This window comes from Physella acuta, unplaced genomic scaffold, assembly GCF_028476545.2.
Source record: "Physella acuta isolate Inbredline_101_S28 unplaced genomic scaffold, ASM2847654v3 ptg000250l, whole genome shotgun sequence".
NCBI classification, from domain to species: domain Eukaryota; kingdom Metazoa; phylum Mollusca; class Gastropoda; family Physidae; genus Physella; species Physella acuta.
In genome coordinates, this window is record NW_026731769.1 from 60,567 (window position 1) to 86,535 (window position 25,969).

Genomic DNA, 25,969 nt, shown 5'->3' on the forward strand with positions numbered 1-25,969 from the left:
TATATATATATATATATATATATATAATTCTCTTCTGGGAGCCGTTAGAAAACAAGCTGCAAGCGCCTCCTTGCAGTCCCCTCTCTTTCTATCTATCACTATCACTATCACTACCACCCCACCCCCACATTGTCTGGTGAGCTGTGGTCATACTAAATGTTTACAAAGCTAAATGTTTACAAATCGTAGAGCCGTAGAGCCGGGTTTCTATTAGGGGCAGATAATTTAATTCGATTTTAAACTTACAGGAGGTAACCAAGAAATAACTAAGAGGAGGCTGCTTTCACGGGGGGGGGGGGGGGGGTTAGTAGGGTCGGGGTTAGGGGAAAGGGGGGGGGGGGTAGTGTTTTAAAGCAAATATTTTCAGTGGCAGCATTGGTACTGTCGAATTCACAAATTATGAATTACTGAAAAGTAGAAAATAAAACAACTAAATGGCGGTGTATGATACGCTGCGGGTCGGCTCGTTGATTAAAATACTCTATGTTGAGAGAGTTCAGACAAGATTTTGGAAAAAAATATCAATGTTTTAAGAAAAAATCAACTGCAATTTTGAGCGGGGGGGTGTAGGCTGAGGTATGACGTCATTTAGGGGGTCTGGTTTTATGTGTGACGGAGGGGAGGGGGAGGTAAAAATCGTCAAAACCAAATTTCTGAAAATAAAAAGAACTTTGCAATATCATTTGTTACTTGAATATTTGTGGTTGTTTTCGGATGTTTGAGAAAAAAATTGTGAATTTATATTTGTTCGTAGCAAGTGAACTCCCTTTGCGGTAGCAACAAATGCAAAATGGCGGATACGGTATTCTTGTATTAAATAGACAGCGTTCATAGTTACGAGAATGAAAAAGCTATGGAAAAAATTAAAAGGTAAAGACAGAAGCGGCGAAGCATCTCCGAAATCCGGCTCAACTCGTGGATCAGTTGCTTCTCTTAACACCAACTTTGATGTGAATGTCAAAGAACTAGGTAAGCTTCATAAAGCTGCTTGGACAGGTGATCTGAACAAAGTTAAGCAACTTGCCAAAAAAGATCCGAATCCACTTGATAAAGAAAAAAGGTTAGCAAATATTACATTTTTTTTTTTAAACTATATGCTACATCCAAATACTTCACTTTGATATGAATGATATTCCGCTACTTTAGAAGGTGTTAGGGCTTTTAAATTAACTTTTTTAGTTGATAAAAAAAGCCAACACATTCTAGTAATTTTTACCTTAAGCTCTGTTCTTTTAATTTAAGTATTCAAAATCTATATCTGAGTTTGAGCTTAGTAAATTTTTTAGGTGGAGTTAGCAGCCTTGCATATATTCTAGTTTTGATTTTTGCCACCAAGCACTGTTATTCCTGATAACATCTTATGTTAAAATGCATTTCAGAAGCCCGCTTCATCTAGCTTGTATACAAGGATATGACCAAATTGTGCAAGAACTTCTTGAATGGAAGGCAAAACCTAATATTGGAGACAGTCAGTCAAAAACTCCACTTATGCGAGTAAGATATGATGTTTTCTAGTGTTTAAAAAAAGCTATTAAAAAAATTTGTATTAAAAACTAAACAAAGCACTCTTAGCACCACATCATAATCATTTATTTCAGGCTGTTGAGTTCCAACGTGAAGGTTGTGTTGATTTACTGTTGGATGAAGGTGTGGACGTTGACACCACAGACTTTCAGGGATATAGCCCTTTACACCTAGCAGTTGAAACTGGAAATCTTAATATTATCAAGAAGCTACTTAGTGCTGGAGTTTCACTAAATACACTTACTAAAGTAAGTTAAAGACCTATAAGTTGAGTCATTTTGGTTTGAATGGATTTAGAAAATGTTGTTGGCAAGCTAATTGGTCTTTCTTGCCATGTATTACAAACTCACTACTACTATTTTGACCATTTAATTTAGCTTCTATTAAAAGTTCAATTTTTATTGCTAGGATGCATGTAATTATTTTAAATTCAGATTTGGTTGATAAAGCTTTTTAAATATAGAAGTGCTATAATTAGTGTAGTTATTTAATCTGTGATAAAGAAAGAGCATTACTTAACTTTCTGTTAGATATATGGTTATAATTATTAAAATATAAGTTGAAATAAAGACTTTTTTATACCACAGGAAGGTTTTGCTCCTCTTCATTTAGCAGTAAAAAATAGACAACTTGAAATATGCACTTTGCTGTTGAACTCTAGAGCAGATGTCAATATAAAGGATGCAAATTCTAGGTGAGTTGTATTCACGCAGAATTGTAATGTTTTTAGTATGTATAATTCCAAATATGTTCATATTTTATTTAGTGATTTGAAATTCAGTAAAAAATTTCGTGCCCATTTTTAATTGTTTAAAAGTTTGATTTATTTTCTTGTATAAATCTGTGTGTGATGCACAAATGAGACATTTTACTTAATCTTTTCAGGACTCCACTCATGATTGCTTGCCAAGATGGATCTATTCCATTAGTCCGATTGTTGTTGGAGTGTAAAGCAGATGTACTTCATAAAGATTCAAAAGGTGGAAAGTTGATGCTTATTTATTCAAATATTAGAAACTGTTTTTCAATTAAAAAAAAGTTGTTTTGAGAATATTTGATTTTCTTTTTAGTAGTAGTAATCAGTACCACTAGATGCATATTTTTCTTCTTTCACAATACTTCAATTTTGTAAATAGCCTTATTTTATGTGATATTTTTAAAAGAATATGTTTTGAACATCCACAGTGAATTTGAGCTTTTATTACTTAGAAAGTTAAATTTTTTATTTGTTTTTAAAAAATCATTTTTAATTTGAAAGTTGTCAATGGTTACAGGCTGGTCAGCTGATGACCATGCTGGGATTAAAGGTCACCATGCATGCAGTCAGCTAATTTCTGATCATCTTCGATTGAGTTATGGAACCCCAGCCTCAACCCCGAGATCAACATCTCAACCCCCAAGTTCACTAAACACCCCAAGAGAGCTTGATTTGATGGGGCTTCCAGTGGCAGATGGTGGAGGTCCTTTATTTATTTATTATTTATTGGATTATTTGTTTCAGAATAAAAACTAACTTTTACATAAGTTGTACAGGAACTTGTCAGTTACTTAAAGTCTCAAAGAGAAAATTTGTTTTATACAAAAATGTAATTTAATCTTCAATGGTGATTTTGGCAAACAAGTTAAACTAATCAAACAAACATATATTGAACTGTTCCATTTTTAATAATCAGGTGAAGATTCAGACAATGAAACTATCAGCAAAGCCTCTGGAGCTCCTGGCTCAGATTCCTGGGCAGATTCACCAGATGTTTCTATTGGGGATGAAATAAAAAAAGGAAAGGTAAATCAAATTTCTTTTTTAAAATCACTCATAGTATATGCTAGTAACTGCTAGTAACATATCAAATTATTATGTTAGTCTAATATTTTGATTAACATTAATTTATGCAGCAAGAATAATCTACATAGTTTAACCCATTGATTGTAACCAAGAATATTCTTTCTATAAACACTTATGTGTATTTATAGAATACATTTGTCTTTTATGCTATATTTTTAGTTTTTCTTCCTTCTAATTAACTTTGTCATTTGTTGTAATATTTTAGTACTTCAATAATAATGTTAGGGGCTGGTGGTACATAGTTTTCCATGGCAGCGGTGTTTTAAAAACATACTGTAGCCTGATAATGATAGGATATGTTTTTATTACACATTTATACTATTATGCCACATTGGCCTCTCAGAAAGAAGATGATGATGGAACGGATGTAGGTGAGGAAATATTTGATGAACCTAAGGTTGGTGATGGTAACTATTTCAATCAACGTTGGCTTTACATGTTTATTGTTTTTGGTTCAAGATAAGTTCTTGTGTGGGCCTTCTCTGGGGATTGCATTGAGCTTGTGTTTATTTGAGCTATGTATTCAAATAAAACAGTTATCAAACAAATTCACTAAAATTATGGTTAACTAATTATTATGATAAGTAGTAATTATTTGAACCAGGACATGAATATATTGTTTTCCTAGGGAACACTTAACTTCAGGTTTATAAATTTTTTATGTAAAATATTAAGTTGAAAATAGAAACTTTATTTTTGAATATTTTTAGATGTTGCAAAAAAAATATCTTTAAAGCATTCTTCTATTTTTAGATGTTTTTAAATATTTGTATACATAATTTGCACAGCTTGCTTTCTTTTCAATGAAGTACTATTTCTTTTCATCTATCCTTTCATGAAAAGTTGGTTTTGCACATCTTTTATTATTAATGCCAATGAATCTGAGTATTACTGAAAATTTATTTTAGTTCGAATTTTTCACATTTACAAGCATAGAAAGTAATATAATAGATTTAAATCATACTGATAAAACATAAAATATAATAATAAATCTTGTTAAAGCATAAATATTGTTTTATTATTATTCCCGATGAATTTCTCTAATTTATACCCTTTTTCCATCACATTTTTTGTTTTGTATTTTCACTTGCTTACCCTTTTTTTAGCTGTAGCATAAAATTTCAAAAGCATTTATGAAGTAATAATTCAGTTTTAAAAAAAAATCATAAGGCTTTACACATATTTACTTCTGTTGAAATTTTATTTACTGCTGATAATATATAAAATAAATTTTAAAGATTTTTTTATAATAAGGGAGGTACTTACAAAATTGTATAGATCATACAATCAGTTAGCAAATTTTTGTACCCTAGGTGAGTGCACCGAAAATCAGTCTTGCCAAGTTTGCCACAAGTATCCACGTGTCTGAAAGTGATACTGATGGAGGTAAAGGGAGATCATTGTTATTGTTTGAATACATCACATACTTTAGTATAGATCTCATTTTCATATAGCTAATTGCTTATATTTGTAAATTCAGTTAATTTATAGAATATTCACTGTGGAAAAACATTTATCTCACTAATATTTTTCTGTTTTTAAATCTAGAAAATATATTTCAGTGATTTTTTGTTTTTTTTTGAAAATTTACCCACTTTGTCATATTTTAATAAAAGATACACTTTATTATTTAAAGAGTCAGTCAAAAGCTCAACCCCAAGAAGGAAAGTTTCTGTTGTTGACAACCCTATGGACCATCTGAAGGAATCTCTACACACCACAGAAGCAAAATTAGACAACAGGCGCCAGATCTCATTACAGTCACAAGTGTCTGGGGAAGATAACTCATGGGGAGATTCACCACAGACCCCACGCAAAAACATTTCAGCGCAAAGAGTTTCTTTCAAAAAGGATGAAGAACTCTCAGAGATTCATGACATTGTTAGTATCTCTCTGCTAAAAATTGATTTAGTTTTCAATAAGTATAGAATAGTTTACAATTAATTACAACAATAAGACTTAAGTAACTACACTGAAAGTCATAAAAATATTTTAATCTGTTGTTAAGTCTAAACTACAAGATAATCCTTAATATTACCATAATATAAAATGTGAATATAAATTTAGTCATTATTCTGTTATTGGAAAAGTTAGTTAATGTAAGTTATCAGATGTTGTAGAAAAGTAAGACATGGTTTTGTGTGACTAAGTGAGAGTTAATTTTAGAATTAACATGTGAAATTTGTTATCTAGCATTGCAAAATAGAACAATTCAAGATAACAAGATAATACTAAAATGGGCATTTAAAAAAAAAATTCTATTGTTTTTAATTTTCAGACTGTTTCTGACTCAGAATCTGATCTACCTGACAACAAAAATGGCGCAAGGAAGCTTGTTGTAAGATACTTAATAACAGTTTCAAACATATTTAAAGCTCCTATTGATAAACAAATAATAACAATGCTAAATTAGTTAGAAACTAAGCTTGCTCAAAAAGAAAGAAAATTATTCTAACTATTAGCCCTTCACTATTATTGATAAATATAAATGTGAAGTACTTTTCTTCCTCAATTTTCAACTGAACTCTTAATTATTAAATTTAAAATAGTCAATAAAAATATTTTCACATTATTGATACACATTGTTACATAACATTGCTTTGTTGGTTATTACATTCAATAACAATTTTCTTTACTTATCAATGATTCTTCACTTTGAAGAAAAGTAATTTTTTTTTTTTTTTTAAAATGCAATTAGATTACCTCTACTCCAATCAAGCCTGAACTCCAAGGTTATGTACCTTCTGCATCTGCAACTTCCAACCCTAGTCTTCCTTCCATTGATAAGATGAAAGGTAGTTGTTTTTTTTTTAATTACTAGAGCTATTAATGCAATAAAATTATTAATAATTCTCTTGTTTGTTGGAATCTTATATAAAATGAGATTAAAATTTTTATACAGTTAAAAAATAGATATTTATTTACTTTTAAAATTCTTACATGTAATTAGCAGGTAAAAATCTCACTCAAATAATAAAAAAATCTGATGGGTAGTTTGTAAAAAAAAAAGAATATGCAGCAACAAAAAACAATTTTTGCCATTTCCCTATTACCCCAGCATGTATTACAGAATGTCTGTGTGATACTTTGTGTTCTATATTTCCTTTAATTTAGGGAGTGTTGACCCAGGTTTGTAAATTGATCATTCAATAACAATTTTTTTTTTTTTAAATTGAGTTTTAAGAACATTTTAATATTTGTGTTTCTATTCTAGAAATATTATCATTTAAAAAAATATGTTTTGCTGTGGTTTTTTTTTGTTATATTTTTTTATTACTAATCTTTGTCACTGACATCTAGATGTTGATCACTTGACAAAACTCTGTGTGTGTGTGTCTCATTGGTTATGATTGCCGTTACTGGTTTACAAGTGTATAGCATTATTATATTCATACTTCTTTAATTATTGCAGTAAATTTCTTTTCCTTTTTTTTATTTATGCCTTGTATCTTCCTAGTTATGAAAAAGAGCTTTTAAAAAAAGTAAAATAATTAATATATTCCATAATCTAAAAATGAGTAAAATAAACAAAATAGCTATTTTATGTTTTTAAATGAACCATTTTTTATATATTTTTTTTTTTTTGTTGGTTTAACTTTGTCTGATTTTTATCTTTTGTTTATTACCTGCTAGAAAGATCTATCATATGTATATTTGCCTGTGTTAGATAGAGCTCTCATTTCACATACTTTTTAGCCATCCATCCATCCATCCCTGTGGTGCTGCAGCCCATGGAGGGCTTTTGCCTGCTTCACCACCCATTTGCCCTCGTCCACTGTCTTCTTCTTCTTCCATGCCACTTTTAAAGTTAGCTGTCAAATTAGTTTTTTTCTTTAAGTAGTTAGCTACACAATTTTAATTTTTTTTTATCCCTATATAAGCCCATTTTTAAAAAGCTTATTTATAAAGGATTTAAAAGTGTTGGATTAGGGATTTAAAAATAGATTCAATTTTTGTAAAAATGTTTAGAAATAAAATAAAGGCCTCCATAATTTTATTTCAAACAAATTGATTGGGCATATTTTATGATACATTTCTAGTTTCCAATTTTAAAAAAATAGGCTTAAATTAACTTTAAAAAAATATTTACAAATGCAATAAAATTAATTGTCAAGTCCTTATAATTAAGGCTTTTAAAATGTTTTAAAAATTATGATTAACTGTAGAACTGTAATAAAATGTGTGTACATTTAAAACTAACCTTGCAAAATATTTTCTACGCTACTATTCTAATACAAATACTTAGTAATCCATATTAAAAATGCAGTAAGTATTTTTATATATCGTAAAACTAGTTCTCTTCATAAGTTAAGTATAGCAGAACCTAATGATCCTTTGTTATGTGCATGCAAAAACTTATTGCCAGAAGATAACAATAAAAACAGAATGTCAACCTTCACTTTGAGGACACTCTTGTTGTTTCTTTTATTTCACAAAGTCAAATATCTTGATTGTATTATGTGATGATTATTTCACCAAGCCAAATATCTTGATTGTATTATGTGACGATTTTTCTTACAGCTTTGATGGAGGAGCTGGGCATTGGTGATGTGGACGACATCAGCGATGTATCCGATGCCTCTCCCCCACCCCCTCTGCCAGCATCCCCTCCCCCTAATGTCACACATGTCAACCAGAAGGAGGCTGACAGTGACTGGGATACATCAGTGGTTTCAGACTTGACCACACCCAGGCCTGGTATCTTAAAAAACTGGAGTTCTGTAAGTTGGCAAACTTTTTGTATATTTTTCTGGTTTTTATACAACAGAGAAATCATAAGCCTCATAGGAGTTGCCTTGGTCGAGTCGGTAAAGCTCATGGTTGCTAAACTGAAAAGTCTCAAGTTCAAACCCTTGGGCAGATGAGGCTCGTTAGGAGAGACAACTCCAAAATCAAGCAACTGCTGCCTTGTAGTTTGTTCTTGGTTGGACAAATCCAAAAAGAAAAGCATGCTGAAATAGGAGTCAATGGCACATCAGTTGACACGTATACTTAATTGTGTTAAAGGGGTTCCCTTCCAATACTAAAATTAAGAATGAAGAAGAAAAATATAAGCCTTATCTCCTTAAATTATTTTAGTAATTATTATAGTATTAATCGAAGAAGAAGAAATCATTATGTAAACCATCCGAACCATTCAGCATTCATTCCATTTTTTTTCTCCAATTTTCTCCATGTTTTTAATTTTCAAGCACAATTGTATATTGTTTAGACTCAGATGCTCATTACTTTTTAACTTTGTATGTTTTAACTGTATAATAATTTTGTTAATTAGTACCTTTACAATTTTCATAGTTTTTAACATTTTCTGTTTGCTATTTTTAGCCTGCAGATTCTGGCAATGCAGGCCTCAAACTGAAACCACAGACATCCAATCATGTACTAAAGCACTCTGCTGTAAGTTTGTTGCCTTTAAATGCTAAAGTTTGAAGTAATAGAGTATTTTGTAATGCTTTTTGTAAAACAAAACCAAAAGATCCATCCTATAGTAAGTGAGATTAAACTACAATAAATTACTTGCATTTTTTTAAAGGCTGTTGATTCTGGAGATGAAAATAGTGACTGGGACTCAACAGAAACTCAGAATGTTCCATCCCACCCAAAATCTCCTGTACAACTGAAACAGAAAAAAGACAGTGTAAGGTCCATTTGTTGGGCAGGTTTTAGGTTTCTTTTTTTATATCAATCATTTCACACTGAATATTTTCTTACATTTAAATAAGGTACAAACTTTATCAGCTAAAAAGTAAAGGCTTAAAGTAAAGGCTTAAAATTATTTTTAGATATCGGAATGGGACAGTGAAATTGAAGAGAGTGTTCATCCTGCGTCAGCATCCTTGCCTGCACCACCACAAATAGCACCACCAGTCACTGCCGAGGTGAGTTGGTACAGCACCATCATAGAACAGCTTTGTTGAGAAACAATATTACAAATCAAGTATATTATCAAAGCAATTTAGCTGCAAACAAAATTATTCTAACTCTGAAAGAAAAAAAAATGATAGTGTATTTGTTTAATTCAAATGATTGTGCTTTTATTTAATTCAAAAATATTCTCATTTTATAAGAAAAAAAAACCCTCATATTTATTATATGAATGCCATTATGAGTCCGTCTTAATTGATATAGTCTTAATGTAATAATAATATAATGCGTTCTATAGACATATTCTCCGTATCCTCCTGTTCACTTGTACTGGATGTGTTATTCTATTTTTATCAAACGTAGTGTCAGCAACAAACATCACTCGCATCTGTCTCTGCATGATCCATAACTTACCAGCGTATAAAAGATTTTGAATTTAGTTAACCTTATTATCATGTTTCAGAAACAAACATCTAGATCAATATAATTTCATACTCATAAAGTTAGGCACCCTTCTGAACCTGGCAGTCTTTTGAGCGGGTGAAGTAGAGTACACTTGTTTCTATTACTTCTGCATATGAAGGAATAGTGTGGTCAGCATTATTGCCCGACACCTGACTTTCCCAAATGTGAGTTAGGTACCCATCAGAGCTGGTTGGACTCAGGGACATTGTGCTGACACAGTGCCAGATTTTGACTCGAGGCCTTCAAGTTAGCAGTTGTATGTTCTATCATCTAACCACGCAGTCCCAAAATGTTACGCTCATACGTTATAAAAGATATTTTTTCCCCAGACAAAATTAAAAGTTAACCACAATGAGCATGATGATTGGGACACTACTGAAGCTTCTAACCATGATGCTTCTCTACCAGCAGCTACGGTACAGTTTACCTTAGAACATTGTATTGTCTATCCAGTATGAACTGTTGAAAAAATATTTTGGCATTCATACCCTTGAAAACTTATGATTGTTGTTTGTTGGTGTTGTTTATTATTATTTGAGGAGGTTTTTAAATCTTATATGTCTGATCATACAATAATTCCCTTATTTTCATCTAAAGATTTGTTGTTAGAAAGCTTGGCTTATGAATGGATAAAATAACCAAAACTTAGCCAAACTTAAAACTATGTTAAAAATATAAAAGTACAAGATTAGCCACTAGCTGTTTTCCAATCTCATTTCTTATCTCCCTTTTCTAAACAAACTTTTCTACTTTTAACTTAGTATGATATTTATCAACAACTACAAAATTTATATTTCTAATTATCCTGTGTAAAGTAAATGTGTATTTGTAAATATTTTTTTAGGAAACAAATAAAGTTGGTAGCTCTAAAAAGAAGAAGCGTGGAGGATTTTTTACATTTGTTGAGGGGAAGTCAGAACCTCGTGAGGATGATGATGATTCTGAAAGCAGCTGGGATTCTGAGGTAGGGACAGTATAGTTCTCATCAGTACATTCAGCTTAAGATATGTGTTATATTTAAGGCAACTCAACAAGAGAGCTTAAGTTATGTGTTATACCTATGGTAACACCACAAGAGAGCTTAAGTGTTATGCTTATAGGCAACACAACAAGAGAACTTAAGAAATGTGTTCTACTTATAGACAACACAACATGAGAGCTTAAAATGTATGTTATACTTACAAGCAATGCAACAAAAGAGCTTAAGTTGTATGTTGTAACTATAAGCAGTACAAGAGCTTATCTATTTGCAGCAGATTTAGGAGAAGTTAAATTCTAACTACACAAATTTAGATGTAACTTGGAAATTGGGTTGTATTGATTGTTGCTCTAGACTTTAATGGCAAGAACAATCACCACACCTCCTATTCTATTTTAGTACTTGCCTCATGTCTGTCTCTCAACCTGTGGAACTGCTACAAATATTGTTGGTTTAATTTCTTTCCTGTAAATGACAGAAATTTAAATATATATATATATATATATATATATATATATATATATATATATATATATATATATATATATATATATATATATATATATATATATATATATATATATATATGTCTAGTAATTTCACTGTTTTTTCCCCTTATAACAAATTGATACATCCAAATACAAAGGGAGTTACAAAAAGGCTGTTAGTGTAATTTATGTCTTGATTTGTCAGACATTTTGAAAGAACTCTTTAATTCCAGGCTGATGAGGTATCAGATCCAGGTACAGTCCCCGCTGTGTACAACTTTTTCCAGGAGACCCAGCCTGTTGTCCAGCCAAAAGTGTCGCAGACACAAGTAGCAGCTGAGGTCAGCAAAACCAAAGAAGACAGCTCAGATGAGGAGGAATCTGAGTCCATTAGTTCCTGGGAATTGGAAAGAAGAAAGGTAAACTTAAATAAAATAGTGCTATTAACCGCTGGCTAGAGTTTATTGTCTTAATCTCCTAATGAAAAAAATGGTCACTCATAGGGTTAACAATTGTAATTAATGAGAATTTATGAATAGGTTATTATGCACTTTTATTTGGATGCACTTTTATTTAGCTTTACTTTATACACATAAATTAATTTAAGATTATGATAGTTGGATTGTTAAAGTTAAAATAGGTCTACTTTCATGGGTGTTGGAACTATATATTTTTAAAATTAATTTTTAGCAAAAACAAGGTGTAGTGGATGTGTTGGCGGAAGAAGTGGATGTGGATGTGATGGAGAATCATTTGGTAGAGCAACAGCTGTTTGGTGTACAGGGAGAAGGGGAGGATGATGAGGAAGAGTTTAATAGACAATGGGAGGAGGAGAGACATATACAGCTCATGGAGGAGGAGATTAAAAGGGAAGAAGAGAAGAGGAGAAGGGAGGAGATGGAAGAGGAAATGGAGGAGGAGAGAAGAAGAGAAGAGATGGAAGAGGAGGAGAGGAGAAAAGAGGAAATGGAGGAGGAGAGAAGAAGAGAAGAGATGGAAGAAGAGTTGAGGAGAAAAGAAGCAGAGAGAGTTAGGCAAGAAGAGGAGTTGGATAGAAGACGTAAAGAACAAGAACGTCTTTGGAAAGAGGAGCAAGAGAGAATTAAACTCGAGAGAGAGGAGAATGAAAGGAGAAATGAAGAGTTAAGGGAACAAGAGAGGATAAAAGAAGAGCGGGAGAAACAAGAGAAATTGAGGAAAGAAAGAGAGGAGCAAGAGAAACTGTGGAAACAAGAGGAAGAGAGAAAAAAGAAAGAGCAGCAAGAAAGAATGAGGAGGGAGGCTGAGGAGGAGAGGATTAGAAAAGAGCAGGAGATGGAGTGGATACGAAAGGAGGAAGAGGAAAGAGAAAGGCAGGAGGAAATAGAAAGGCAGTGGGAGATAGAAGAAGAAGAAAAAGAAGAGAAGCTGAGAATAGATGTGGAAGAAGTCATTGAGGTAGGGCTGTTAATATTAGCAATAGTAGATGAAACATATATAATACTTAAGCTATGAACTTAAACTATGGTTGATTCTGCCACAAAGAAGGCTATAATATTAAAAGCTTAAATCAGTTGTTTTTTTTTTCTCAGAAACAAAAGATGGAAAAGTTTCATTATTCAAAAATGGTAACTATTTCATTTTTGCATAAGATGAAAGCATTTATTGGCATTTGTTACTATATTCAATTTTGTTTGAATTTATTATCATCATCTGTAAAAAGTTATTCCAAGTTATAACAAAAAATGTTTGTTTACAATTTTTTATTCTGATTGTAAATATAAGAAAATTAAAAAAGATTTTTTTTTTTTAGAAAATTGATTTTATATTTTTTATTCTTACTAGAGCTCAGATGTTCTTGAAGATACCATTACTAGAGTAAAACTTCAACAGTGAGTAGCTCTTAAATCTTTCCCAGTTGCTAAAGTTTATTGTTAGTTTTGTTTCTCTTTTCTTGCATCAACAGAAAACATAGCCACGGTTTTTAAAATAAATGTGTTTACATTAAAGTGTGTTGAGCTAGTTGAGCTAGTTTTTTTAGAGTATTGTTCATTGTGAACTAATGTTTAGTCATTTTAAAAAAATGTATTTGCTGATATCCCTTTCTAGGGAAGAGCTGATTCATTTTGAAAATGATGAAGTGGATTTCTACAACAATGAGGAGACAACTCAGGAGAATAAAACAGAAACTATTCCCCCTCCTGTAAAGTCTTCTTCACCCAAACTTGGTGTTGGGTTGAACAAACCAGCTGTAAGCATCCTTTGAGAGTGCCTTATGTGACATATTATTTCCTCAACACCTGACTTGACAGTGCCTTATGTGAGGTATCATTTTCACAGAACCCCAGTGATTTTAAAAATCACTACAAGGCTTGAAAGTTTTGTTTTCCTTTATATTTTCATACTAAGAACTCATTGTGTAATAATGGTGAGAGATATGGAGATCAAATTTTTGGCCATGATGCTTTATAAATCTTGGGGGAAAAATGAATAATTGAACAGCCAGGTTTAGGGGAAGTGATATGTTATATATGTTTCCACGACATATATTGTGATGTATTGTATCTCTGTGTTTGAAGGACGTTAGGATTCGCTGTGTTTCCGAGTTTCTAAGACACATATTGTTATATGTTGTGTTTCTGTGTTTGACTGCTGTATTATCAATAACATTGCCTTGATCTCTTGACTCCCCGTCCAGGCTTCTGGAATGTACGCTGGACTAGGCAGCTCCACAGTTGTAGAAATAAAACAAAGACTTCAAGTCCCTCCTGTGTCCAGCACGCCCCCACCTTTACTGAGTGCCAGTCTACACCCTTGGCCAGACCCTTATGATGATAATGAGTCCATCTTCTCAGGGGATGAAAGGTCAACAATCACTTCACTTTTTATGTGGTACTTAATGGAAAAATGGAAAATCCCTTAGTACTTTAAAGCACAGTAATGGTTTATTGACTTTTGACACTAAGATAATAGTTCCACTTTTTTCTATTTTTAAAAATCACCAAAAGAAAATTAGACAGGTTTTAGGGGATATTACCCGTAGTGATGTTAAATACTCACTGTGATGTCATTTTGTTCTTAAACAAAGTGCACAGCAATTTAAATTGTTTCATAATGTTCCATCAACATTCATTTTATATGTGTAATTTTCCATCAACCTTTCCTATTATAGGGTTAATGATCCATTAAATATTGATATTATAGAGGTAATGTCCCATGTTCCATCCACTTTTGTTCCTATAGGGGCAATGTACCAACCACCTCGTACTACCAAGGCCTGCTGAACTCCCATAGCCTGTACAGGCCCAGTGGTCCCCTAGATGATGATGCCCTGAGTTACACATCAACAGAGTTTGAGGATCAGGTCCATAGCACACCATCCTATGGCAAAGACAGGGAGATCCTTACCAATATACAAATTGGAGGTGAGAACCTTTGATCTTTTTATCTTTATAAAGTTCATTAAAGTGAAGCAGATAATTTTTTTTACTTTGATTTGTTGAAAAACTAATTTTGGAGAAATTAGGAATAATGCAGCCTAAATTAAAAAGTGTACCTGAGTTAGTCATGTGTGCTGTGACATGCACTCAGTAAAAAACTTATAAATAAGAAAACTAATTCGCATAAGTTGTAAATATTTTGCGTTTGATTACGAGTAGATCCCAGCTCCTTACTGAAAGTCCAGGAGTATGTGAGAGACACAAGGCGTCAGCTGGAGCAGGAGAAGAACTACAGGATTGTGCTGGAGAACAAGTTAAAAGTGGCCACCAAGGAGAAAAATGAGCTGAACAAGTAGGCCATTGAACTTTTTATTATCTAAGTTAACTAGATTGTTCTACAGAACAAATTAAGTGGCCACAAAAAAACAATGAGCTGAACAAGTAGGCCTTTGAACTTTTTATTATCTAAGTTAACTAGATTGTTCTAGTGAACAAATTCAAAATCATGGAGAAGAATAAACTGAACAAGTAGGCCATTGAACTATTTTGTGTCTAAGTTACTCAATTCTACTGACAAACAAATTAAAATTAAATATTTTTGTTATCTACTCAATTACTTTTAATGTTGAAATTACTTTCAGTTAGTTTAAGTATTACTAATACTTTCTAAGTGTTAAAAAAACACCCACTGTTAAAGCTATGCATTATAATCATAAACTTTTGCAGGAAATTGGACAGCATCTCACAGCTGAAGACAAACCTGGAACAAGAGAAGCTTGACCTGGAAGTAAAGATCCGCTCACTGGAGTAAGGCTTTATTCACATAATTGTTCTTGTTCTTTGCTGTGGTATAGTAACTTTGGTGGTCGATTCATGTATTTATTGTCTAGCCTACACATTCCAAATATATTCCAATTTTTTCCTAAAAAGGAACATTTCTATGCCTTCTCTGTTGACAATTTTTTTTTAAATCTTCCTAATAAAAATAAAAGCAACTCATGACAGAAAATATATTCCAAACAAAATTTAAAGAACAATTATTTTATCATTTATAAACTGAGTCATCATCACAAAATCATATCAACGTTTCTCATTCTTCTTATACACTTTGACTACATATCCTAACTTTTGCTTTATAAATAGCAATTTCTTCATTTTAAGTATTACCATATTTATATTTCTTTTAATAAAAAATATTTTAAATTTAATACAAACAACCAATTTAATTAAAAAGTCAGAGTGAATACTACTGTCAACATACAAAAATACAGTTTATTATTACTATTATTATAAATTATAACTTAATTTAAATTCTCTTTGATGTTTGCCTGAAGTTGTGGGGGTATTTTATTAGATTTTCCAAATGTAAACATCAGCTAATAATTTGTATCAAGCATGGACACAATTTAATGGATATTTAATTTTTAGGTATGGCCTGGCAGATGAGGAAGAGAAGAGAAAGAATGCTCAGGTGCTACTCAATAAAACAAAAGAACAGCTCTCCAGAAAAGAAACACAATACACTAGGTAAAGAGATATTTATAAAAATGGGAAAACTGGCAAAGTACTATTTCAATATAAATAATAATAAGAAATTTACTAATCTACTGTGCCAGAAAGTTTAATAAATGATTGATACGAACAGTTTTTTGGCATCTTCATTTCAATTTTATTTTAATACCTTTAGTCCCTTTTGTATTAAAGATGCATTTCTTTAAAATAATCCATTCATTGCAAATATTATCTTATATTAAGTCCATCATAACATTTTTATTCAGATTAAATTAATTTTTTTTTAAAGCTCAATCTTTATGTATGTATATTTTCCTTTGTTTACTTTATTAGTGAATTAGAGGCCAAGCAAAGAGCTGAACTTGCTGTAAGGAATCTGCAGGTTGAGTACAGGACAGCTGCTGCTACCATTAAGGATGTAAGTCATTTTTTTTATTTGTTGTATTTTTTAGCTTTGTAAAACAACACTTTCATTTGTTTTGTATATATGTCGTTTGTTGTTTATTTTTCTGTTGAAGTTGTTTTTTTTATACTATAATTTCTATTATGGTCTGATTTTATCATTAAAAGATAACAATTTGTTTCTAATTGTTGGAAGTAAAGAAAAAGTATATTGTAATTGTTTGAACTCTAAACATAGAGAAAAATTATTAAATTAATTATTAAATTATTTTTAAAATAATTTTTTAACACATAGCTGGAAGAAGAGAGAGAAGAGCTCCAAAGGCAGGTCAACCACATGAGCAATGCCAGACAACTGCAGGAGCAAATCAATGAGGATCAGCAGAAATTTATTCTACAGCGCCAGAGCTCTCTGGTAAAGTCAATTTTAATTTTTTTGCAACAGTTAATGTTGTAACAAAAAATATTTTAGTTTGTACAAAATATAACTTAAAATTGTGTTTCTTGATTAGTAATTTTTTTTTTAAGTAAAATATTATTTTCATTAGTAAATTTTTTTAGTAAAATATTTTTTTCACTTTTTTTTTCAACAAAATTTGTTATGATAATTTTAAAATTTCCTCTATTATTACGAAAGTTTGAGTTACGGTTACTTCAGTTTGTTTATAACTTTATTTATAACTTTTAAGGAGAATGACCTTGAAGAATCTCCACGTGAGTTCAGTCCTGATCCAGGCAAACACAAGGCAGAAGTTTATGCATTGAAGGTAATGTTATGTTGGTCAGGTTGGTCAGTAGTTAGTTCAGGTTTAAAACTAAAGAATTTTGTTGGTCAACACAGGCTAATCATTTATATTTAATCAATCTAAAGGATTCTGGTTTATTTTATTTGTTCTGAATACCTGTTATAGAAATGAGTGTTTCTCCTCAGATGGAAATGGAGCGCCAGAGGTCAAGGTTCAAAGATGAGATCACCTTTCTGGGGGTGACAAATGAAGAACTGGAAAATAAAGTGGACGAGCTCAGAAATGAAATTGTAAGTTATTTTTCACACCACCTTTCTTTCTCCTAATAATTATTACTACCTTGTCTTAATTTCTAACCAGATGCGTAAACCATTTGATTTTTTAATTCTGTTTTCTCCTGATCATATTTTGACATAAAGTTTTATCATGCAGTGAACTGCACTTGGTGCTTTAGATTTATCCTGATATTAATTTAATTTTTCTGAAAGAACGATATAAGTAGAATTACCTAATGAAAAATTGGAAAATGAATTTGAGCAGAATTTTGCTCCAATACAAAAACATTTTGCAATATATCTTTTTTCTATTTGATTCCACAACTTTAAATTCTAATATAAGTGTTTTTTTCTTTTGACATTGGCTGTTATTTATTTATTTCTGAGATGCAATTGTTGTTATATATCTTACTTGCATTATATATAATATTAAAATAAATTCTAAAATATTAATGACAGAAACTCAATGACGAGGCTTTAGCCCATGCAACGATGCAGTACAACATGCAGTTAAGCTCATTGAGAGCTGACCTGAGCTCAGCCCATGGAGTTCTGGAGAAAGAAAGAGCAACTAAAGAGAAGCTAGATGCTGAGGTACTTTAAAGATAAAAACTAATGTAATGACATATGGTTAATGCAGTTTTATACATATAGACAGCTTAACCCTTAAGCCAAATTTGGTATCCAGACTCGCGATCAAACAACAATGCAGCAAGATTCTGAATTTTTTTTTTTTTTACAACGCTTGAACAGAACAATGTATATAAAACGAACACATAACTATTGTTTTGATAGAACATAGAAGAAACCAATTTACATTTAGTAATTGTTTTGTTATTATTGATACCTGGCCATACTAGTTCATAGCCAGAAGTCCACTTTTGTGTGATAACTTTCAAAAGTTATCACTGCCGGACCCGATGCAAAGAAAAACTTTGCATGTTTTGCACCAGTAAACAGTTTTTTTCGTTTCTGAAAGTCTTTGCCCTTAGCACCATGTGCATTAGAACGTACTTGAACAGTTTCATTGTCACTGTCAATTTCAATTTCACATTGTTCAGTCTCAAATTCAACGTGACTATCATCACAGTATAGATCAAGAATATTATCTTCGTCATCAGAATCAATAAGTAGTTGTATTGCCTAAGATGCAGTCATTCTACTTCTTTTGTTGATATTTCTGTCTTTTGCTTCATCTTTTGCACCAACTTTATGTGATGAAGTCGACGGATGTAGCTCAGCTTTTCGTTTCGGCGGCATTGCTACGAAATGTAAACACTTTCACTTTCACTGTTCCTTAAAATCTATTTTTAGAATCATAATCCCGCACTCAAAAGACATATGCGCAGTTTTAGTCAGTCTCCCGCTAATTATACTTAATTAAACGGTATACCGGCCGCTAGGAATATTCCGCTAGATCATCGGGCCGGAAAACCGGCTTTTCGGACATATATGCCTAATGTTGAAGCCGGTTTACTGGCCTGGCGGGCTCAAAGGGTTAAAGTGTTGCTGACTTTGCTTTATCAAGCCATTAGTTTGTATTTCACTCATATTATAGTTTTTTCTACATTTGAATTGTTAAGGTATTATTTTCTCATTATTTAGATTATAATGTTATAGTTTGCTTTTTTTTGGTTTGTAATGATATAGAAACTTCTTTTTTTATACTTAAATGGTATATTTATCTCTTTTTAAAATCTATAATAATATAGGTACCTCTTTTATTGATTGTCATGTTGAAATTACCTCAATATTTAGATTATGATAGTATATTTATCTCTTGATTAGATTGATTCTCTCAAGACCAGACTTGTAAGTACCAACCAGGAGATGGACAAGGCTATAAATGCTCGCAATGAGATTGAAAGGTAGATTTTCTTATAATAACCTATGTTTATAAATTCAAAAAAGGTTTTAAAGTATTTTGATCCTTTGATTTACTTGTATTTGCAATGTCTATTGTTTTATTACCCCATTTTAAGAATAAACTGGCACGTTTGGTTGTGGTTGATGAACCAATTCAGTAGAAAAAGCTTGTCAAATGCCATTTAATAAATGTAAATTTGAAGAAAAAAAATTCATTTATTTTGATCTTTTTTTTTATAGAGACTATCGAAGAGAAAAAGATGTATGGGCAAAAGAGATGGAAAGAAAAACAGGAGAAGTAACCAGTTTGAAAGATGAAAACCAAGTAAGAAAATAATAATTTTATGAACTTTGCCTCTTGGAATTTTTTAATACTAATTTTTAAAAAAAGCATTCAAATAACTTAATAACTTAATATTTTTAAGTTACTAAACCAAAGACTGCATGCTACAGAGGCCAAGTTTAACTCTATGGAAAATGAGGTAATCCCTGTTGAACCAAAATTCTTCTTGGTAAACCTAAGAATTTTTAGAAAAGCATTAATTCTATCTCTCTGTGTTTAGATGTGCTTATTAAAATTATTGTAAAATACTCTAAATATTGTGGTCATTCAAAGTTATAATTAGCTAATGATGAATTTCACTTTGTCACAAGGCTTCCAAACTATAACTAGGATTAAAATTAAAGCTTTTTTATTAAACTGTTTAAGATTTAACATACATCAAATTTATTTTATTATTTAAGGTATAAAACGTTGGTCAGTAACTTCTTCAATTAGTTTTTTAAAGAGTTAATACTGTTTGAGAAGTTACAAAATATTTTTTTAAAAATATAATGTGTTGATATTGAAAATGTAATGTATTGATGTTGTGTTGTACAGTTGCATGTGTCGAATACATCTTTACTGGAGAGGACTGCCCAGCTGCAGCAGCTGAAACATGAAATAGAAAGACAGAAATCTGTTCATGACACACTCGATCAGAACTACAGACATGAGAAGGTGGGGGATAAATAATTTTGTTATAATCATATTTATTTTTTTAGTGTTTAAAGTTGATCTAGGCTTTAAATTTTTTTATCTTTTTATAGATTGGGGGTCGGTGTATGATTTTGTAAAGTCATTAAATGTGATTCTTTTAATGATTAAATATGCAGTTTAATTTTGTTTTGGCTTGTACAGGAACAAGGGGCAAAACTCCAGGCTAAGGTTGAGAACTTGCAAGAAAGGTAAATACAGTTGTACAGAAACTCAACTACTGAATCCAATTTTATTTGCTAGTGTGTTTACAGGAAATTTTTTTTTTTAAAATTTGAATCAGAAATGACAAAAACTATTAGTGATGATTTAGTACTAGTAAATGTAAACCAATGTGAATTAAGATACCAGATACTTAAATTGAGAAACAACAAATTTAGTCTATTCAACTTTAAAAATCATTTATGATTAACTAGCAGGCAGTATAAAAACTGTCCTTTGCAATGGGAGTTAGGCAGAGACCAATAATGCTTTATAACTTACAACCTCAACTCGATTAAATACAAAGTCTGTATATAGTTATTCTTAAAAGAATGGGCCCCCAAACTCTAGCTACCATATGTCACTTCCCCCATGGTTCCTACACAAATGTTTAAAAAACCTTCTATATATAATTATCTAACACATTCTTAACACTGTCCTCATAAAAATACATATATAAAATCTGTTGTAGATTGACAAACCAGCAGCTTGAAAACCTGTCCTCATAAAAATAACTGTAAAATCTGTTGTAGATTAGCAAACCAGCAGCTTGAAAACCTGTCCTCATAAAAATACATATATAAAATCTGTTGTAGATTGACAAACCAGCAGCTTGAAAACCTGTCCTCATAAAAATACATGTATAAAATCTGTTACAGATTAACAAACCAGCAGCTAGAAAACCTGTCCTCATAAAAATACATATATAAAATCTGTTACAGATTAACAAACCAGCAGCATGAAAACCTGTCCTCATAAAAATACATATATAAAATCTGTTACAGATTAACAAACCAGCAGCATGAAAACCTGTCCCTGCGCCAACAACTGGACACACTGAAGCTCAGTGCTGGTGGGTCAGGTGAAGCCAATGAGAAACTCAACAGTATTCTTGCCAACCTCAGGGCTGACAGTGACAGGGTACTTACAATTTACAAATATCCCACTTGTACTAAGTTCATTTTATTTCATGAATATAAATGTCGATCAACCTGTAAAGTTGATTTTATTATTAAATATTCTATCATATGATATTTAAATTTTTGTATAAATCATCATTTATTCAATATATTCCACCAACTTAAAAAAAAGTAGTAGGGTGGACTCAGGGACTTCCTAGAGTCATAAGTCCAAACCAAGATCTGAACTCATGACCACTCAACCATGCCGACCACTTTTACTACATAGTATTTAATTACCTGAGTTTTACCGACCAATTAGCAGATTTCATATTTAAAAATTCTATTATACTTTGCTATTATTATTTACTAAATTTTCCAGTGTATATTTTAAGACTAAACCTCCTCTTCAACTTTTCCACTGAAAATATAGTTTGGAATATATTTGCGCCGAGAGTGTTTTAAGACTCGAGAATATTTTCCTGGGTTAAAAAAATTGTTTTATAATATACTTATTTGCTGTAAATTATGTATCTATTTTTTTTCTATGTCTAATTTTGTATATCAGTATTCATTTTATTTTTACTGCGCTTAATGGTTTTTATTTAAGGCTAAGACTAGCTTAGAAGAAAAGAACAGCAACCTGATTGAACAGGTGGCAAGACTGAAAGAGGAAGTGAGGGGATCAGAAACAAGGAAAGTAACTCTGGAGCAAGACTTGAGAAAGCTGAACGAAGAGCACAATGCAATAGTGAGAAAGTCATCAGAGACAGAAGCCACTCTTCACATCACCCTGAAGGTCTGGTTAAAATTTTTTTCATAAACTTTACAAGTCACAGGCTATTTATGGAAAATAATGTATGTTAATTGATTATCTGAAAATATTTATAAGCTGAGTCATTAAAGTTTAAAAAAAAATTTCTTAACTATTATATTTAGGGAAAGATTCACAGTTTAAAAATATTTCTGGAAGTTAAATAGCTATGATATGAATAAAAGGCCTAGTAACACAAAATTAAAACACTAAATAAAAATTGCTAGTGTTTATTGTTTTGTTCAAACACAGTAAAATAAAGTTTAATTTTTGCGAATCGACAACTTTAGGCCAAGGAACAAGCTGAGCAGGACAGGGCACGGCTGAAGTCGGAGGTGGAACAGCTGCAGCAGCGCTACCAAGCCACACATGACAAGCTGATTGAGTCTCAAGCCAGGATCTCTGAGCTAGTAGACAGGCTGGAGAAGGCTGAACACACATCTCTCTTCAGCAGTCAGCAGCTGGCCAACACCTCGGCCAACATGCACGGGCTGGTCAAGTCAAAGGTCAGTTAAATGGTGGAGGGGTGTCAAATCTAATCTAGTGGTCATCAAAGGTTAGTTGTTTGGTGGAGGGTGTGAAATCTAATCTAGTGGTCAAGTCAAAGGTTAGTTGAATGGTGGTAGGTTGTGAAATCTAATCTAGTGGTCAAGTCAAAGGTCAGTTAAATAGTAGTGGGGTGTGAATTCTAATCTTGTGGTCAAGTCAAAGGACAGTTGAATAGTTGAGTGTTGTGAAATCAAGTCAAAGATCATTTGAATGGTGGAAGGTTATGAAATCTAATCTTGTGGTCATCAAAGGTTAGTTGTTTGATGGTGGGTTGTGAAATTTAATCTTCTAGTCAATTTAAAGGTCAGTTGAATGGTGGAGGGTTGCAAAGTCTAATCATGTGGTCAAAGCAAAGCTAAGTTGAAAGTTGGAGGGTTGCAAAGCAAAGGTCAGTTTCATTGAGTTGTTAATTGTTTCTTATTTTCTGCTGAGAACTTATTTTAAAATAACAGTAGCTGTCCTTGATTCACTCCTGCAAGCTGTTACAGATATTTATATTTTATACAGATGAAAAATAACAAACTCAAAAAAAGATTTGTAGGTTAGTAGTAGTGGGCCCTAACACTCAACCATCCCATAATATCATCTTTAACAACTTCAAAAAGAGGCCATAAGCAATGAATTTATAGCCTTGAGATGACACTGGATTAGTGCTATATTTAGCAAGGATTTCTGTGTAGTTGAATTAACAAGATAGGTGAGGTAACTCCTTGATCACAGTTGCTTATTTCATCTTTTGTTTTCAGTCTCAGATGGATGAAAACATCCAACAGTTGCAGATAGAGAATGCTAGACTAGAAGCTGAGCTCAAGTATGAGAAACAGAGGGCTGACATGTTGAATCAGGATCTCATGGATTCTCAAAAGGTTGGCATAGCAACACATGGAGTTACCTTGTTTTTTTTGTGTGAAGTGTGAATATGTAAAGTGTGCATGCACAAAGCAAACCTGTTAAATATGAAAAAGTGTGTACATAAGAAGTTGTATCTGTAGGAAGTGTTTACAGTTAATCCAACCAGTTTGTATGAAATGTGAACAATTGAAGTGTGTAAATATGTTATATCTGTATAAAGTGTGTACAGTTACCAACCTGTTTATATTAAGTGTGAATAACATTAATTTGATACATTAACTTGTAAATGTTTTAAATTTGAAATTGTATCAACCCTGTACTAAATAATTATAAATGAATACAAACTATGAAAGCTGTACCATGAATGAATACAAACTGTAAGAAAGCCATACCATAAATGTATAAATACTGTATCAACCTTGAACTATGAATGAATACAAACTGTATGAAAGCCGTACTATGATTGTATAAAAACTGTATCAACCTTGAACTATGAATGAATACAAGCTGTATGAAAACCGTACTATGATTGTATAAAAACTGTAACAACCCTGCACTATGAATGAACAAAAACTGTAAGAAAGATGTACCATGCTTGTATAAAAACTGTATCAACCCTGAACCATTATTGTATAAAAACTGTATTATGAATGAATACAAAGTCTGAACTGTATACTTTGTATCATAGTACTATGATTGTATAAAAACTGTAACAACCCTGTACTATGAATGAACAAAAACTGTAAGAAAGACGTACCATGCTTGTATAAAAACTGTATCAACCCTGAACCATTATTGTATAAAAACTGTTTTATGAATGAATACAAAGTGTGAACTGTATACTTTGGTGCAGGTGAGAAGCAGCCTTGAAGCTCTCTGTGCCAACCTGAAGACTACGTCTGCCCATTTAGAAGATAGACTTGGTGTAAGTAGAAACATTTTTTAACCACCTCTCCCAGATTCCTTCAATTTATATTTTTTTACCACTTCTGTATTTCATTTACAGTAAAAGAAAATTCTTTCTTGCATCAATGTTAGATTGTCCTGTTTCGGTACAACACATTAGTATAATACAATTTTCAACATTTTAATTTAGTGTTATTAATTAAGTATAATAGCAATAATAATTATGTTTATAAAATTAATAAAGTCAATAATATTCAAGGTATGCTCTTACTTTGGTATAAAACCCTAGTTTTCTTAAAATATAAAACAAAGGTTTTATATTCAACCCTTTAATAAAATTAATTTAGTAAAACATTTCACACAAAAACTGAAACTCTAATAAAGAAAAAACTGTGTGACATTTTACAGAATTTTTTTTTAAATAGAAAGATTTACTTTTTCAGTCAGAAAATGGATATGAAGATACTAGACTTGATGTGAGTTTCCCTGCAGTGTAGCAAAATTATTAATTTTTATTTCACTGATTTTTTTGACTGCTAGAAAAGTATTTTCTGTATGCGAGTGGGTTATAATAGCCAGTAGCTACGTTTCTTTTTTTCCCTCTTTTTTGCTGAAACTTACCTTATACTATAGCTAACCTTTTATATTACGCTTTTTACTAATTATAAATTTTTAAAGTTATTGTTTAAAATTTAAATTTGTATTAAATATCTTTATTCTTATCTCTTAGCAATGCAATGTAGCCTTGTAAATACATTTCTGTTAAAATCAACAACTAGGTCATCCAAAATATATTTTTATGTTTAGTATAACACATGCTGCGTTCAACATGTTATCTTGAAGTTTTGCAAAGAACCCGTATCTTTGTCTCATCAAATGTCTTTACTTTTACTATGCAGTGAAAATAAATGTGGGTTGTTTTTTTTTTGTGTTTTTTTTTGGCTTATAGTTATAGGTTTGGAATGCTGTGATCTTACTTTTCTGATCATCTACCAGCAAAAAACTCTGCTTTACTTTCATTTTAACATTTCTCTCTATACATGTTACATATCCTTCAGGAGGAGACAGCAGCTCGTGTCTTGTACGAGTCTGAGGCACGAGAAAACAAATCTTTGTATGACATTGAGCTTAAATCACGCTCAAAGTTAGGGTTAAGGGTGAGTCCGCATGACAAGCAATCACAAAACTGTTGGTTTTAGTTGCTCTTCACTGGGTGTAAGCATGAAAAGCATTCACAAGACTGTTGGTTTTAGTTGCTCTTCACTGGGTGTAAGCATGAAAAGCATTCACAAGACTGTTGGTTTTAGTTGCTCTTCGCTGGATGTAAG

The 25,969-nt window shown here is 31.7% G+C and overlaps 1 protein-coding gene across 4 annotated transcripts in view; it reads left to right on the top strand.

Moving 5' to 3' along the window:
• Nucleotides 1-781: 781 nt before the first annotated feature.
• Nucleotides 782-25,969, top strand: part of LOC131938583 (ankyrin repeat domain-containing protein 26) — a 31,609-nt gene continuing 6,421 nt past the window's right edge. For 2 of the 4 annotated variants that reach the window (XM_059296682.1, XM_059296686.1), the window contains exons 1-45: nucleotides 782-1,060; nucleotides 1,380-1,494; nucleotides 1,599-1,772; nucleotides 2,112-2,218; nucleotides 2,410-2,504; nucleotides 2,799-2,984; nucleotides 3,198-3,307; nucleotides 3,711-3,764; nucleotides 4,681-4,753; nucleotides 5,004-5,248; nucleotides 5,646-5,705; nucleotides 6,066-6,162; nucleotides 6,482-6,496; nucleotides 7,889-8,088; nucleotides 8,693-8,764; nucleotides 8,901-9,005; nucleotides 9,151-9,246; nucleotides 10,027-10,113; nucleotides 10,542-10,661; nucleotides 11,398-11,583; nucleotides 11,855-12,601; nucleotides 12,736-12,771; nucleotides 12,989-13,035; nucleotides 13,253-13,394; nucleotides 13,842-14,008; nucleotides 14,387-14,568; nucleotides 14,803-14,935; nucleotides 15,310-15,390; nucleotides 16,012-16,110; nucleotides 16,429-16,513; nucleotides 16,793-16,912; nucleotides 17,187-17,264; nucleotides 17,429-17,533; nucleotides 17,978-18,112; nucleotides 19,307-19,386; nucleotides 19,625-19,709; nucleotides 19,810-19,866; nucleotides 20,265-20,384; nucleotides 20,565-20,611; nucleotides 21,407-21,542; nucleotides 22,131-22,319; nucleotides 22,625-22,840; nucleotides 23,630-23,749; nucleotides 24,589-24,660; nucleotides 25,085-25,117. In XM_059296682.1, coding sequence (XP_059152665.1) covers nucleotides 843-1,060; nucleotides 1,380-1,494; nucleotides 1,599-1,772; nucleotides 2,112-2,218; nucleotides 2,410-2,504; nucleotides 2,799-2,984; nucleotides 3,198-3,307; nucleotides 3,711-3,764; nucleotides 4,681-4,753; nucleotides 5,004-5,248; nucleotides 5,646-5,705; nucleotides 6,066-6,162; nucleotides 6,482-6,496; nucleotides 7,889-8,088; nucleotides 8,693-8,764; nucleotides 8,901-9,005; nucleotides 9,151-9,246; nucleotides 10,027-10,113; nucleotides 10,542-10,661; nucleotides 11,398-11,583; nucleotides 11,855-12,601; nucleotides 12,736-12,771; nucleotides 12,989-13,035; nucleotides 13,253-13,394; nucleotides 13,842-14,008; nucleotides 14,387-14,568; nucleotides 14,803-14,935; nucleotides 15,310-15,390; nucleotides 16,012-16,110; nucleotides 16,429-16,513; nucleotides 16,793-16,912; nucleotides 17,187-17,264; nucleotides 17,429-17,533; nucleotides 17,978-18,112; nucleotides 19,307-19,386; nucleotides 19,625-19,709; nucleotides 19,810-19,866; nucleotides 20,265-20,384; nucleotides 20,565-20,611; nucleotides 21,407-21,542; nucleotides 22,131-22,319; nucleotides 22,625-22,840; nucleotides 23,630-23,749; nucleotides 24,589-24,660; nucleotides 25,085-25,117 — 5,727 coding nt within the window. In that variant the 5' untranslated portion in view covers nucleotides 782-842. The remainder of the gene's footprint in view (nucleotides 1,061-1,379; nucleotides 1,495-1,598; nucleotides 1,773-2,111; nucleotides 2,219-2,409; nucleotides 2,505-2,798; nucleotides 2,985-3,197; nucleotides 3,308-3,710; nucleotides 3,765-4,680; nucleotides 4,754-5,003; nucleotides 5,249-5,645; nucleotides 5,706-6,065; nucleotides 6,163-6,481; nucleotides 6,497-7,888; nucleotides 8,089-8,692; nucleotides 8,765-8,900; nucleotides 9,006-9,150; nucleotides 9,247-10,026; nucleotides 10,114-10,541; nucleotides 10,662-11,397; nucleotides 11,584-11,854; nucleotides 12,602-12,735; nucleotides 12,772-12,988; nucleotides 13,036-13,252; nucleotides 13,395-13,841; nucleotides 14,009-14,386; nucleotides 14,569-14,802; nucleotides 14,936-15,309; nucleotides 15,391-16,011; nucleotides 16,111-16,428; nucleotides 16,514-16,792; nucleotides 16,913-17,186; nucleotides 17,265-17,428; nucleotides 17,534-17,977; nucleotides 18,113-19,306; nucleotides 19,387-19,624; nucleotides 19,710-19,809; nucleotides 19,867-20,264; nucleotides 20,385-20,564; nucleotides 20,612-21,406; nucleotides 21,543-22,130; nucleotides 22,320-22,624; nucleotides 22,841-23,629; nucleotides 23,750-24,588; nucleotides 24,661-25,084; nucleotides 25,118-25,969) is intronic. The other 2 variants (XM_059296684.1, XM_059296685.1) reach the window with 2 other exon arrangements.